This window comes from Vombatus ursinus, unplaced genomic scaffold, assembly GCF_900497805.2.
Source record: "Vombatus ursinus unplaced genomic scaffold, bare-nosed wombat genome assembly UNPS02014778.1, whole genome shotgun sequence".
Lineage (NCBI taxonomy): Eukaryota > Metazoa > Chordata > Mammalia > Diprotodontia > Vombatidae > Vombatus > Vombatus ursinus.
The window spans coordinates 28,495,951-28,512,341 of NW_020954556.1; the positions used below are offsets into that span (position 1 = coordinate 28,495,951).

At 36.4% G+C, this 16,391-nt stretch overlaps 1 protein-coding gene across 3 annotated transcripts in view; it reads right to left on the reverse strand.

Moving 5' to 3' along the window:
• Window positions 1–1,207: 1,207 nt before the first annotated feature.
• The window catches only part of B3GNT2 (UDP-GlcNAc:betaGal beta-1,3-N-acetylglucosaminyltransferase 2), a 35,174-nt gene continuing 19,990 nt past the window's right edge, over window positions 1,208–16,391 (reverse strand). For all 3 annotated transcript variants that reach the window (XM_027865487.1, XM_027865488.1, XM_027865489.1), the window contains exon 2: window positions 1,208–3,786. In XM_027865487.1, the coding sequence (XP_027721288.1) occupies window positions 2,584–3,777 (1,194 nt within the window). In that variant the 5' untranslated portion in view covers window positions 3,778–3,786 and the 3' untranslated portion in view covers window positions 1,208–2,583. The remainder of the gene's footprint in view (window positions 3,787–16,391) is intronic.

The following is a 16,391-nucleotide window of genomic DNA, read 5'->3' on the forward strand; positions in this document are numbered from 1 at the left end:
TTCTCCAAACTGTGACACAGGGGACACTGTTGGTAGTTTAGAAATGGTTACTCTAACCTTCACTTAGTTCATCTCCTTTTTCTCCACTGGTGCACTTCTGGTGCACACATTCACTGACAATTGAGTGAATGAGGAGGCTTTGAGTAGAGAAATATTAAGAAACAATGTTCAGGGGAGAGGCAGATGCCCAAGAAAATGCTGGACAAGTTATGCTGGCAAATGCAAATCAGACACCTTTCTCATGCAGCTGCACTGGCTGTAGACTTTCTTCTAAAAAACAAAGTCACTGGCAACCATTTTGCTATAAAGATGAAGGCATGATTAAGTACTCTACAAATAAGCCTGCTGATCCATTAACTCAATACACCAACTAGCAAAGAACTGAAGAGGAGCAATTGATTTCCCATTCAATTTTCTAAAAGTGAAGTTTACCCTTTTTTAGGCTCACCAAGTGTCTTCTACCTGGCTTCTATATTTTCAACATTGATGACTTTTTCTAAAGGAATTTTACCTTGAGAAGAGAGGCTGCTTCTACTACAAGTTATTTTTGTGTTAAACAGAAGACATTAGGTCCCAAATAAACATATGTCAATAAGATATGAAATATTCCATCTTCCTTAAGTCCCTTGTTAACCTTGTAGCTGGACTCTTAGTCTGGGCTTTCCTGGTACCTAATTAGCCTGACAAATTCATGCTACCTAATGAAAAGTATTATAATTCTATAATCTACAATTGTGGGCTCAGAGGATCACAGATGTGGAGCTGGAAAGGCCCTTGGTTAGAGATCATTTGGCCAACCACTTCATTTTACATCTGAGGCCTAAAGAGTATAGTGAATTGGCTTAGGTCACAGAGGTTGTAAGTGGCAAAGTCAGGATTTAAGGTCAGATAGTGTGACATAAATTTATCATTCTTTCCCCTCTGATATACCACATACAGCCTCTTTCCCCACTCCCCTCAGCTGCTTTACAAGCCCAGAAATGGGAAAACTTTTTTAAAATTTATTACTCTTGTTTTAAACGTTCCAAAATAGATTCTAAGCATGAGCCACTGAACAGATAAAAGTAACTTCCTTTAAGATTCAGAAAGTTCCTGATGACTGGCCATTTTTATGGAAAGAAATAACACATTATTATGTATATGGAAAAGAACAGACATTAAGCTCCGAAATGTGGTGGCTTAAAAGATGACAAAATGTTACATGAGAGAATTAAAAATACACAATGACTTTATTTCCACCCCTTTACATAGTCAACTATAATCTATAATGCATAAGAATTCTCAGTGACAGAATAAGCATAAAAATGGTACTTCAAGATAACATGATACTAAATAATGTGCATAAGTCAACAGTTTGGCAGGATTGTTAAATCTAAGCAGTATACACCCAAAACAACTTTTGAATTTAAAAATAACACTTAGTTTTATTTAACATGTTACACCTTAACTTTTTAAAAATATCATGCTCTAGTTAAATAGTTAAAGGACAACACTGTATACAAATAAAATATTACACAAAATATATTTAACAAAATGTTTTGGTCAATCTGAACAATAAATAAAAACACAGGCACTTCTACATATAGACACAGGAATCAGCCACTAATCAGAATAATTATTTTATACAAGCAATGTGGAAAACATGGCAAGAAAAGAATTCCAGAGTTCAACAGACACACCATTCATGAAATGGTCTCCACCTTCAAGTTATTACCTGAAGTATCAAGAATTACCGTCAAGGCCCATAGGACCATTTAGTAGTACAAACCAAACAATCTTAAGTAGTGAGCAATTCAATAACAATTACCCATTAACATATCACAATCATCCCTTGCCAATATGAGAATGGGGACTAGTTTGTAAATGTGATTAGCAAGAGACAACTTTTCACATCCAGTTAAGATACAAAATTAAAACATAATATTCTAATAATACTGCCAACCATCCCCAAACCAAGAAAACTTGTGTCCCCACTCTTGCTGCTATGATGGGTGCTTTCAAAAGTCAAGATTAAGGGGGAAATTGTCACTCAGTCAAGCCAGCTTCATTTTGAAAAATTAGGGGGCCATGTTGACATGAAAATACTAATGGTGTGGCAGCAAAGATAGAAATGATAAAGAAATTATTCCTAAATTTAACTTCTGTAATATGAAATTAATTTCATCTCAGACATAATTCTCATGAAAACAGCCTTCTACCCAGGAAATCTACATCAACCAATGTACTGAAGAATAAAATCATATTAACAACTCTTCCATTACTTTTGGGAACAAAATAAAGATAAATCTAATTAAGTAATTATAAACTTGGGGAATTCATGATTTTTGAGGTGAGACAGAAATAGCATTCAAACATAATGACCACTGGGCAGAACTGAATCTTCTCACCACCCTTCCCATGAAGAATTATGACCATATGCATTCTCACTTTACAAAATATTATATGAAAAGTTTAAATGCTTCTAAAAAGATTCCAGAAAAGCAATTCCAATGATTCAGCACAGAAATTACACCTAAATTAAGGGGAGAAAATTAGGAAATGTTTAAGATATATTCTCTTACACATATTTTACTTTCATATATTTCAGCAATTTACATGAAGATTTTGAAGCTGGGACCAAATGCTAATCATTTCCTGTGGTTTTCTGCTATGTACTAACATTAAGTCTGTGTAAGAGCAAATATTTTTCCTGTTTTTTTCTTCTATATCAAATGTTCTGAAACCTCTGTGTTTTTCTGGAGCGAGGCCAAGTTTTTGAAGGCACATGCCAGTATAAACGTCATCAATGGGATAAAGAAGGACCTGTTCGGATACTTTGTTCAGCCTCAGGGCTAGACTGCCAGAGTAGAGAAACCCACCCCCTCCTGCATAAGGAGGGTAGGCACCTTCATAAACACTTTCTGGGATATAGTACTTTAGCTTTTTCTCTCGATGCGGTCCAGCATCTTTGATCACATCACCTATAAATAAGTCTTTGGCTTTCTCCTTGGATATGCTATTCAAGTAATTTAGGATCTGATGAGTATTTACAAAAACATCATCATCCCCCTTGAAAACAAACTGGACATCTGGACAAGAAGTGTTCACCCACTTCAGAAACAGTACTTCTTTCAGAGTCAAGTTGAAGAAAGTATCTCTGTAGTTCCAAAGAAGAATGTCTTGGTACTTCTCACTCTCAAATTTCAACATATCTGAAAGGTCAGGAAAGTGATCCTCAGGGGGAGTCTGTCCCAATAAAAAGACTCTTACAACTGTCTGGTTCCCAAAATTAGTCTCTTTTCCCCAGGATTCTCGAATTGCTTGTCTTCTATCAAAATGGGATGTGAGGGACTTAATAGCTAGCAGGAGGAAAGGTTTCTGCTTGCACTTGTCCTGTTGGTCTATCAGCAGTGAGTAATTCCTACATCTCAAATAAAGCAGAAAATCTTTAAATCTGTCTGGTAGATTTTCAAAATCCTTAACTGTTGACATCACCAATTGGTCCGGCTCACAGGAATTAAGAATACTTGCATTCAAAATCAAATTTTCTTCTACAGTCGTATTGGCCAGGATGCTCAAAATGGGATTGTACAGGTTATTTAATTTTTCTTGTTCCCTATTCCAGTAGGCCTTGGCAGGTACATGTTTCCTCCAGAACTTGCCTTTGGGCATTATAACTTCTCCTTTTCCATGTTCTTCCTGGTTACTACTTTTGGACACTTCCACAATCAAATAAATAAAAAAGTTTGCCATCATCAAAACTCCCAACAACTTTAGCCTTCGGCGTCCAACACTCATTTCTCATATCTGAAATTTAAAAAAAAAAAATCAAGACTATTAGAAACATAATAAGTTTTACAATTTACAATTACTTGTATTTTTTCTTGTGTGCATTCTTTTAGTGTTTCATATATTTGTCCTGTTTACCTAAATAGGACTGTTAAGTACTACTAGCCATGGACCATCTATTTTTAGTCATATATTTTTTTAAGCCTCCACAGTGTCTGCTCTACACAGTGCCAGATGGTTATGCAAGTGATTTTGAATGTTAGGATCCATAATTCAGTTTTTAGTTTCTCTTTGCCAAATCCCCAAAAGGCTTGACTCTGGAAGGCAAAGAAATAACATTTTCCTATTAAAAACATAAAAGGAGCTTATGGTGGGAAAGAAGATTAAGTATGTATGTGGTCATTTGCTAGATGTCTCCATTCAGAATATGACCTCCTAGAAGAAAAGGACTATTTTTGCCTTTCTTTATTTACTGACTGAAATTCATACTAACCCAACTCTGCCAACTAACGGTATAGTTTCTACCCTGGGGGTTACTGGATAAAAACAAGATATATCCTCAGAATTTGAGGGCAATGTCAGAAAAATACTAATCTCTCTAATTAAGGCCAAGGGGGGAAAACAACAACCATAAAATGGGTAGGATCAAACTAATATAGAGTAAATACACCATTATAAGATTCTGAATGGGACCTTGATGAGGCTACATTTTCTCCCTATTTAATCATGGATAGATGTTTCCTAAATTATCAGGAGTAAACATGTCTCCCCAAACTCCATCAGAGACCTTAAAATGCCACGAAGGAACTGACACTTTATGAATTCTAATACATTCGAGATAATGCTATCATAAAAGAAAATTGATAGGCTTATAGAGGAAAAAAATGAGAATAAAAATTTGTCAACATTTATCAAGCATGGTTCAAAGGTTGAATATAATGTATCTATCTGTGGCAGACACACAAATATTCTGGTCACTAGAAAGGTGGTAGCCTATAATGGCTAGCATTTATATACTGTGTTTTACAAATATCCTGTTTTATCCAAACAACAACTTTGGGAGGTAGGTACTATCATTATTTTACAAATAAGGAAATTGAGGCAGGCAGAAGTTAAGTGACTTGGCCAGAGTCACACAGCAAGTAAGTGTCTGAGGTCAGATTCAAACTTTGAATTTGTCTATCTACAGGCCCAGAGCTCTAGCCACTGTCCCACCAAGCTACCAACATTTTAATAGGAGCAGAGAGAGGATTGAAAATTTAAAAATTGATATGAAAATGCTTGGTGAGAAACTCCTTATTTACAATAAAGGCATGGTGGGGGGGGGGGCTGAAAGAGAAATAGTATATGAACTGCAATGATTTATGCCAGTCTATAAATCTGTTCAATAATATAATTGTTCCTACAGTTGCTAAAATGAAGGTATCTATGAATAAGATCTGAGCAGTTAATTTTATTGGAAAATGAAGATGGAATGTGCTAGAAAAGACTCAGAAGTGACTTATTTGTGTGTGTGTGTGTGTGTGTGTGTGTGTGTGTGTGTTTCTGTGTGGTGGGAAGGGAGGAAGTTGGCATAATTATAAGGACGGTAATTCATTTCCATAATATTTCAAATGTGGACTGTTTGTGACTGCATGCTAATTATAATTTTAAATTTCTTCATAAGGTAAAGACTAAGGAGCTGGAAGAGATGTTTAAACAGTCACAGAATCTCAGAACTGCAAAGGAGAATTGACATGAACTAGCCCAGGGGCCTTGAGGACCCATGTGGCCTTCTAGATCCTTAAGTGCAGCCTTTTGACTGAATCCAAACTTTATAGAACAAATTTGTATGTATTTGTATGTATTTTTAAAATATTAAAAAACATTTTATGTATTTGTTAGTAATAACAAATATTTGTACTTCATGACCACTTCCCACAACTACTCTACAAAAAGCCCAAAATAAAATCATTCCATATGACATATACTGGCAGTCCCTCATTATTATTTTTGAAATTAGAGACAACAGGGTAGAGTGGCAAATTCACTGGACTCAGGAGTTAAAAAGTCCAGGTTTGTCAGAATTTATCAGAATTATGATAATTCTCTGAAAGCCAAGTTTATCATCTTTCATATGGGGATAACAAGTACTTCCATATGCCATGATTGTTGTGAGGAAACCACCCTAGAAATTAGAATGCTGTTATTAGGAAGGAGGTAAGAACTCAGACCCCAGGGAGGTCATTACTTTTGCTTTCCGGCTGCTGCTTTAGGTATGAACAAAGTGCTTTTGCTGAAACAACAAACATTACAACTCCTTTTGTTATCAGCTGACACACCCGTGCTTTTTGATTTACAAAGTACTTTACATGCTTTATCATTTATAACCTTACCATTTTGAGTTTGACAGTAACCTGTAAGGTAGAGAGTGACATTTCTGCTTCTTCATGTCACACATGCCATACACACCCCATCCAAATGGGATGGCGTTCCACTATCACTGATGAAGAGTTTGTTGTACAAACATCTTTAAATGCTATGTGTCAAGCATAGTTAAGTATAATTTCTTCTAGGTGTTTTTAAAAGTGCTTTAAAAAATAGTACTTATGCCCACAGACAGTCAGTCAGTCAACAAGTATGTATTAAGTGTCAGCCAAAGCACTAAACATCAGTGGATACAAAAAAAGGGGAAAACAGTACCTGCCCTTAAGAAGTTCACCTTCTAATACATTACAAATGATAATATTTCATAAATTAAATATATAAAGATGTTAAATTTTTAAAAAAAGAGTTTGTTGTAGAAAACTCTAGATCTTTTCCATTTTTTATCTGTTTTCTGTCCTTTTGGTTTCAGCAAATCTCTTACCAAGCTTCCTGTAAACAAATTTTCCCCTCCACTGCTTCTATGTTTTATGAAGCAATTCTGCTCATAATCTTCAGCCATTGACCTCTCTAAGATTTTTATAAACAATTGTATATCTCTCCTCTCATTTACAACAAAACTCTTAGAAATGAAACTGCCCATACTCATTGCCTCCTATTTTACTATTTATTACTAAATACTGTGTATCATGTATTAAATTTGAACACTTAGAAATGGATTGCTTACTATTGAGGGGGAGGAGAGGGAGGGAAGGATAGAATTTGGCACTCAAAATTTTTAAAAAAATGTTAAAAAATTGTTTTAACAAATAATTGGGGAAAAATAAAACATAATCTTAAAAAATAGAAGTAATCATAAAAATAGAAGTATCATAAATCATCAAGAACAGACTAAGGGGTCACTTCCTTTTTTGACAGGGTAAGCAGATTAGTAGATCTTGGGTATTTGACTCAAATGAAATATTTATAAAACAGCTACTATGGGATAGATACTATAGAGGGTACTTAATAAATACCATAGGCATAACTAGATTTTAGCAAGGAATTTGACAATTCTCTTATAATATTCTGGTGGGCCATTAAGGAGAGATGTAACCTGGATAATAGTCCAAGTCAGGAAACAGACTTAGAAATAATTAAGTGATCAAATAACAACACGGAGGAAAGGCTGTGGGGAACTGCCCTAGGATCTGGCCTTGGCTTTGTTTTGCTCAAATTTTTATCAACAAATTAAACATGGACGACACAAAATTGCAATGGATTGCAGGCAAAAGCATTAGATAAGAGAAATCAAGACCAAAAAAAAAGATACAAAAAGCCATAATGTCAGACCAAACAATAGGATTAAATGTAATACAGATAAAGTTAAAGTCCTACATTTGGAGGAAAAAAGATAAAGGATATAGATGTGATATGGATAAAGGTAACATTTGACATGTAGAACTTAAAGGTAAGGTCCTACATTTGTAGGAAAAAAATATCAGCTGTGCAAGTATAGAATAAGGGAGATATAGTTAGAACCAGTTCAGAGGACTCAGTGATTTGAAAGCTCAATATGAGTCAACCATATGACATGGTACTCCAAAAAAACTTTATGCAATGTTAGGCTGCATTAATAGAGGCCCAAAGTCCCTAAGGGATAGGATAATCCAGGTGTACTTTGCCCTGATTAGACCACTTCTGGAATACTGTGTTCACTGCTGGTGGACACATTCTAGAAAAAGATAAACTGGCATGAGTCCAAAAGCATGCTACCAAGATAAAAGAAGGCCTAGAAACCATGCCACATGTGAAACTGGAGATGTCTGACTTGGAGAAGAAAACACTGAGGAGGCACATGAAAGCCATCTTCAATTATCTAAAGTGCTACCACATGGGAGAGCGCCAAGAGTAGGAGTAACAGGTAGAAGGTAAAGAGGCAGATTTAGACTTAATACTAAGGAAATACTTCCTAGAAATTCCAACTGTCCATAAGTGAACTGAACTGACTCGGTAGAGAGTGAGTCCTCTAACCACAGAGGTCTTTTCCATTCGAAATCGGGTAGTCACTTGTCTAGGATATTCAAACCTTCCTATAATGATCTTTCCAATTTTGTGATTCTGAGAGGTGATACTTTGAAATAGTGACAGTGAAAGCAAATGCTTAGGGAGAAAGTCCAGAGAGAAGGGTGAGGTTAGATTTGTAAGTTAACTAGTTAACTGGAGACAGAAAAACCAGTAGGGCGTCGATGAAGTCAAGGATGGAGGAGAGACAAGGAAGAAGGATTAATTAGTCAATAGTGTCAGATGTTATCGACAGGTCAAAAAGGATAAGGAAGGAGTCCAGTAGATATGATAAAGGGATTCATTAAGTGACCTTTCAGCAAACATTTTCTGTAGAGTGATAGGTGAAAAATGTCTGTTCAGAGGGGATGCGTAGTATATGAATGGGTAACAAGTGGAAATGAATTTTTCCCTAAAGTTTGTAGCAAAGGGAAAAGGAGAAACATAGAATGAAACTTTTACTTTCAAGGGAAGGTTAGTTGTTAGTTGGCACAATGAATACACAGAATGCTGAACTTAAGAGTGTGGAAGACCTGAGCTCACTAGCTGTGTAACCCTGAAGCAAGGTACCTAAATTTTTAGCCTCAGTTTGCTCATCTATGAAACATAATTAATAATAGAACTTACCTTTCAGAGTTATCAAGAGGATTGAAAGCACAAAAGAATGCTAGAGCTATTATTAATAATATGGCTACCATACCATTATCTGTAACGACATAGAAAAAAGCCAGTGGGGAAAGAAATTTAAAATATAGAACTAATTGCAGATGGAATAAGATTCTGGAGGAGGTAGAGAGGGAAGGAATCAAGAATACAAGTATAAGGGTTAGCCTTGATAAGGAATAGGACCACCTTATCCTCTGAAAAAAGGATATTAGAGAATGACACCCAGAATTTTTAGCCATGATGATCATCTATGAAAGCTCACAACAGATGGCCTGAGGAATGGTTAACCTGAGAGGGGAAACAGGTGTTTTAGGGAATTAAATATGGAATGACTTAAGTGGAGAAGCAAGTCATTTCTAAGCAGTTGGCAGAAACTCATCTGAAGTTTTTTGCTTAAATTTATAATGAGTTAAACCAGCTTTGAGACTTTCACCAGTAATGCTCAGTAGTCAAGAAATAGGATCAGAGAAATTAATTGATAAGAGTTATCCATGGTTAAGGATCAGCAGAAGAGAAATGGTGGAAAGTCAGGGGGATTTTAAAATGTCAGCATCTACTTAATAATGATTACATAAAGTATAATATGGTTACACAAAGTGTTCATATTCCAGAAGTTATCAAAATGCATTCCCATTTGGCCCCCTTTTCTTCTCCATAGCTCCAAATTGCTGAGTAGAAATTTTTCACAATAAAACAACTATTTATAAACCAATTATTTATAATATTTAATTTCCTTTGCTTACATCTGCATTTGTAACAAATAGAAATTACTATAAATACTGATAAACTCTGAATTATACTGAAATCACTGAACTGACTGGAATCATTATATTTTCCCTTCATATCATTCTATCATCACAGACTGAAGTTGACTCTAGGTTCTTGAAGTCTAAGCCAGAAGAGAACAAACAGGTCTTAACCCAGCTGGGCAGGCCGTAAGTACTGCTGGTCCAAGTACATCATTTTTTATTCTATCTGAGTATAGAAAGGCTCATCAACAGATTAGCTGTAGTGTGATGAATTTTATGCCAAAGAAACTCATGGGTTGTGAGCTGAACTGTGATATCCCCAATGATGAAAACATGAATTCTTGGAGTACTGAACTATACAGATCACTATTACAAAAAATTTTTGAACACAGAATTCAATTAATTTTGAAATCAATTAACCTAGACTGAGCTCCTTGAGAAAAGAGCCTAGCATTTGCCTTTCTTTGTCTTCCCAGATCTTAACACTGTGCTGGGCACATAGTAGGCACTTAATAAATGCTAACTGACTGACACCTACCAAGAGATAGGCACTATGCTAATCCATGGGGATACAAAGATGTGTAATTAGCCGGTGAAACTGCCAGAGACAGTGTAGTCTAGTGAAAGTACAATCATGCTAGGATTCAGAACCTTCACATCTCAGAACTGGAAGAGATCTCAGAAGCTGTCAAGTTTACCCTCACAAGAATCCCCTCTCAAAAAATAAAAAAAAATTAAAAAAAAAAACACCTTAAAAAAATAACCTCAGACCAAACACTTGATACTTACTAGCTGTGTGACCCTGGACAAGTCACTTAACCCCAACTGCCTTAAAAAAAATCCCCTCTCTACATCTGTAGAAAGTGATTATCCACCTCTAAGACCTCAAGTGGCAAACTACCATAAGAAGCATCCACTCCACTTTTAGATATTTCTAATTGTTAGAAAGTTTTTTCTTCTATCAAGGCAAAAATTTTGCCTCTTTGCAACTTCATCTCACTGCTGTTATTCTGTTCTCTGAGGTCATGCAGAACTTGCCTAATCCCGCTTCTACTTGGAATCAGAAAGACCTGAGTTAGAATTCAGACTCAGACATTCACTAGTTGTTGGCTATTTGGCAAATCACTTAACCTTGCTCAGTCTCAGTTTTCTCATCTGTAAAATGGGGAAAATAATGACACTATCTCACAGAGTTGCTATCAGTCCACAAGCATTTATTAAGCACTTACTATGTGCTAAGAGGATCAGATGAGAATATGTACAGTGATCTGAAAACTTTAAAGTATTCTATAATTGCTAGCTGCTATTATTATCATTAATCTTGTTTTATTACTATTTGAAGAAAACTAACCTGTCCTCTCTAAGCCTTCTCTTTTCTAGCCGAAAGATCTCCAGTTTCTTCTACCAAGCTTTGCAGAATCTCCAGTGCCCTCTCACAGTTGACCTCCTCAGCCATGAGCTGAACTAGACTTAGGTAATCTTGTCTTGGCATAGCCACTAACTAGCCTTATGACCTCAAGAATGCAACTTATCCTCTCTCTAGGTCTCTCAGTTTCTTCATCAGTAAAATTTAGTCCCTAAGCTTCTTTCTAAAATTTTAGAATTCTATATATACTCATACAAATAACTGTGGTTATAATAATTAGGTTAAAAATTAGAAAAGCATACTCAAAAATCTAACTGCTAGGAATATACCCTGAAGTGCTCAATGATCAATACCCCATAGATGCCAATTATTGATAATGGCACTTTTTGGTAGTAGAAGAAAACTGAAAACAAAGTACATGCCCATCAATCACAGAATGTTTAAACAAGCTGTGTTGGTGATATAAATTTTATGGAATCTTATTGTGGCATAAGAAATGATAAAAAAGTAAATTAAGAGGGGAAGACCTCTTGAACCAAGCAAAGCCAAGTAAGCAGAATCAGGAAAACAGTGTACACAATAACTATAACAATGGAAATGCAAAGAATGACAACCAAAATGCAAAACTTACTGCTGTGAAATTATCATGATCAATCTGCAATCAAAGGAAGGCACCTCCTCTCTTTTTCTTTTTTTTAACAAAGCTAGAGAATGACTATGCATATGAAACACTGCAAATATAATGTCATACTTTCTTGAAAATGGTTAGTTTTGCTACAAACTTTTTTTCCTTTTATTTTTTGGTAAAAAGGAATGGCTTTCTGAGAGGAGGGGGAGGAGGGATATTTTGAGAAATGTAAGTGATGCACAAATATAAGATATCAATAAAAGTCCATTTTTTAAAAATTAAAAGAGCTTCAAATCCTTCTTGCAATAATATTATATACTGTAGGATAAGAAGGTTAACTACTTTAGAGGTTGTAAATTCAGGATCTTTACCACATGGCACTTTTTCTGCATCATATTATGTCTAGAGGCACCCTATCTCTTTACCACAAGAGACTACATGGTCAACTGAGATATTTAATTCTTCAACAGAGAAATAATGCCAAAAGCATGTAAATGATACTAAGAGAGCATAATACATTCATCAATTAGGGGAACTTTGTTCAATCTGCTCTTTATTTCCCTTCCACCACATCCACACATCTCCATGTGCCAAGAGTACATATAAGTGGCCCTCTGTGCCCACGTGGCAGTCCAAGCAATATCCCCAGGAGCAGTCTTTTCTTTTTTCTTTTTCTTTCTTTGCCTTGTACTGCCCCAAAGGTTCTGAGAGCAAGGCAACTCCCACAACATGTGACAGTTCTTCAAGGGCAACCTGCTCCTACCTGTAACTCCTCCTATAACCCTCAGTACTTGTGGGGGAGGGAGGGTACAGTAGCAACCAGCCAAAGTCTGAAGCTTATTTTTAGCTCATACAAAAGACCTAATCATAAGGGTCATAAAGGGTAGCAATACTTTCCATCTCTTTCATATCAGTTGTTCTTCTCTGCTCCTCACCTAGGTCTCGATCTCACCATTCAACTCATAAAGGAACAAATACTATATGTGGAAGGGGGGGGAGGGCAAGCGGGGGTAGAAGGGACACTAGTTTGAAAAAAATTATCTATTTCTGCTCTAGATATGGCTTTCGTTTGAAGTAGAAAACTGCCCTCTTTATCTCACTGGGGTGGTAAGAAGTACAAAAGTCCAGAAAGAAAGTAAAACCTAGTAAAAAAAAAAAAAAAGTCTCAAAGTACAGAAAGAAAGTAAAACCTAGTAAAAAAAAAAATCTCTTCCTCCTCAAATTTTTCTAGATCTCTCACAAAATCTTGGAGTTGGAAAGGAGATCAGAAGCCATCTAGCTCAATCTGGACCTCATATCAAGAATATCCTCTACAACCTACCCAAAATGGTCATCTAGTCTTAAAGACTTCTTTGCAATGGCGAACACCTTACCTTGTATCACACTCATCTGAAGACAAGACATCTCTCTCCCAACAGAATAGAAGCTCTAAGCATTGGACTGACTAACTCCTTGGGTTTTTATTTTTATATGAGGAATGTAAGGTTTCAAGGAGAAGATGAGTGCTCAAAATATGAGCTGTCATCTTTTATCTTTGTAAGCCTAGTCCAGTGCCTAGCATATTTTTAATGTTTGCTAAACTATGTTCTAAAGATGCAAGGAGTAAGTATTAACCCACAGATCAAATGACTCAACTTATTTCTAAATTTTTAACCTTTTTTTGCAGAGCAGTCACTAGGGCTGGGTTTAGCATTTTGTGTGTCATGGACCCCTTCTCAGAATAACATTTTTAACTGAATAAAATTAAATACAAAGGATTATAAAGGAAACCAATTATATTGAAACAGCTGTTTAAAAAAAACTTTTTAAGTTCACAAACTCTAGGATAAAAGCTCTTGAACTAGAGCTAAATTATATCAGTCACAGCCACTATCAGAATTACCTGGGAAGTCCTTTTGGTGAACTTTTCTGAAAAATTAATAATGTGGCTTTGCTTTTTAACCAATCCTGGTGAGACTTCCTTAGCCTTACAGATGAGAGATAACTGTTAGTATAAAGTGCTATTAATCTTTTATTCATTCAATAAACATTTATTAAGTACCTACTATGTGCTAAGTACTATGCTAAGTACTGGGGACACAAAAGAGGCAAAAGACAATCTCTTGCTCTCAAGAAGCTTACAATCTAAAGGAGATGACTACAAGCAAACAAATACTTAAAAAAACAAGCTACATTTAATAGGATAAATAAGTGGGATCAAAGCTATTCAAAATGTGAAAATGCAGCCATGGACCATCAAACTTTATTTGAAATTAGATGGACTGATTTCCAAATAGTACTGACTCAGGACTTTTGTGTAAATTACTATGCTCCCCTGAGCTATGGATGTCTCATCTGTAAAGTGAAGGTCTCTTTTCTCCCCCTTTAAGCCTTTAGCTCTCCTAGTTTCCCCACTCCTTTTTTGTTAATTCCCAGTAATTTATACTTCTCAGGGTATAGTACTTTCCATTCCCTGGACCATGTCCAAGGCAGCAAGTATAAGTCGATACTGACACAATGAGACAGGAAGGACAACAATTGAGGCCAATTCAAATATTTATCTAGCGCCTACTATTTGTGTAAGACACTGCACTAGGCAATAGATATAAAAATGAAAAATGACAGCTCCTGTCCTCAAGGAGCTTACATTCTACAGAGGGGACAAGGCATGTACCCAGAAAAACAACACAAAATAGGGTGTGATGAGAACAAAGGAGATGTATGTACAACTGAAAAATTCATATACAAATGTCCAGCAGGCAGATTAAGAGTTGTCAGGGCAAAATGTTGGGACTACGTATAGATCTGGAGTCATCTATGCAGAAATAACTGATCCCATTGGAAACAGATGAAATCACCAAGGGAGAGAATCTCAACAAGAGGACTGAGGACAAAGCCTGCAGCAAGGGGAGATACCTACACTGAAGCTAATTGGAAGAAAACATAAAGGAGTCAGGAGAAAAGTGGTTAGATAGATAGGAGGAAGACCAGGAGAAAGCAGTGTCACAGAAACTAAAGGAAGAGAGAATTTAGTCAAAAGTATGCTTCATTGAGGTCAAAGGGGACAAGAACTGAGAAAAAATGCCATCATATCTAGCACTTGTCATTAGTGGTATCCTCTAAAAAAAAGCAATTTCAGTAGAGAAGTGGGGTTTAACTAGGATTGGATTCTTGCCTGAGTGCAAAGAGATAACCTGGTGGCTTACCACACCTGTGCCTAGGGTGGTGGGGCTAAACTAGCACACGTAAGCTAAAGCTAAGGCGGCTGCTCCTCCTCGACAGCAGACAGAACAAATGTTCAATTCCTCCCTGCCAGACTTTGAGCTCTGATAAAGCTACTTCCAAATCCTGGCCCCAACCACTGAATCTTCTAACTCAACACTCTGATTTCCCTGAAATGCACAGTCTCTCATCTTTCCCCCAAAACTTGCACTAGCCTACGAGTTAACTTCCTTATTTGGAAGCTTTCCAGTCACTCCTCCACCCCAAAGGAACTCCAGACTCATCTTCTGCATTATATTTCTCAGCAGTCCACTTTAAAACTTGTTTGACACCATCACTGGAACTTCAGCCTTCACCTCCAGGCTACAACTTTCCCAGGATGCAACTTCAACAAACATTTTTTGGCAGCTACTAACTTTCATGCAGTGCTAAACTTTGGGGAGATGCCAAGACTAAATAAGATGTGGTCTCTATCCTCATAGACCTCAAATACACAAACCAGTATAATACAAAATGAAACAAGATAAATGTAAAGGAGGTAACAAACCAAGAGTTATGTATGATCCAAGAGGTGGAAGGGGCTGGGATAAGTTTGAGGAAAACTTTATGGAAGAAATGGCTTTAGAATGTGGTCTTAGAAGAATGATTAGGATTTCAATAGAGAGAGGTGGGGGAGGATATTATAGCATAGGCAAGAGCTGTCATTCATTCATCAAACGTGTATTAAGTACCTATTAAGCACAAGGCATTGTGCTACACGTGGTGTTAGGGATACAAAGATAAATTCACAGAGACCTTGCACTCAAAGATCTAAAACATAATGAGAACAGACTAGTTATGTGTCCTTAAAAGTCATTTGACCTATCTGGTCCTCAATTTCTTTGTGTGCAAAGTGAGGAGGGATTGATCTCTAAGATTTCTTGCAGCTCCAACAGCCTATGTTCAGGCCCTTTATTTCACAAATATTTAACTGTGTAGAAGAGAAAGACATATTTCTAGGCAAAGTATTATAAGAAATTTGGGGAAGGCTAAAATCACTTAGTCAGGGAGGGACAAAGGGATGGAAAGATGAGAGGGAAGAGCAGTTGAGTACGCAAGGTAGGGAGGGTGTCATGAGACAAGGCTAAAAAGACAAGCTGGAGCAAGATTATAGAAGACAATACTAGAGGCACAAGCAAAGGTATAGAGGTAGGATAGCATGAAAAATGTATGAGGGTTTGTATAAAACTATTCATACCAGCACTTTTTATTGTTATAAACAACTGGAATGTGCTACAGGAATGTGATGGATTATCACTGCACCATAAGAAATAATGAAAAGGACTGATTCAGAAAAAAAGGGAAGACTTGACTGCGCCAATGCAGAGCTCAGTAAGAATAAAAATTATCTATACAATGACCACAACACTCTAAATGAAAATTGAAAAGACTCCAGCACTCTGAACAATGCCATGTCCAATCACAACTCCAGAAAACTGACAACTATTTACTAGGGAAAAAACTGAGTACACGTTAATGTTATTATCAAGTCATCAATTTACTGGATTTAAAGGAAAGGATAGGCAGGAACAAAAGGAAATAAAACACAGACTAAACAGAAGGAAGG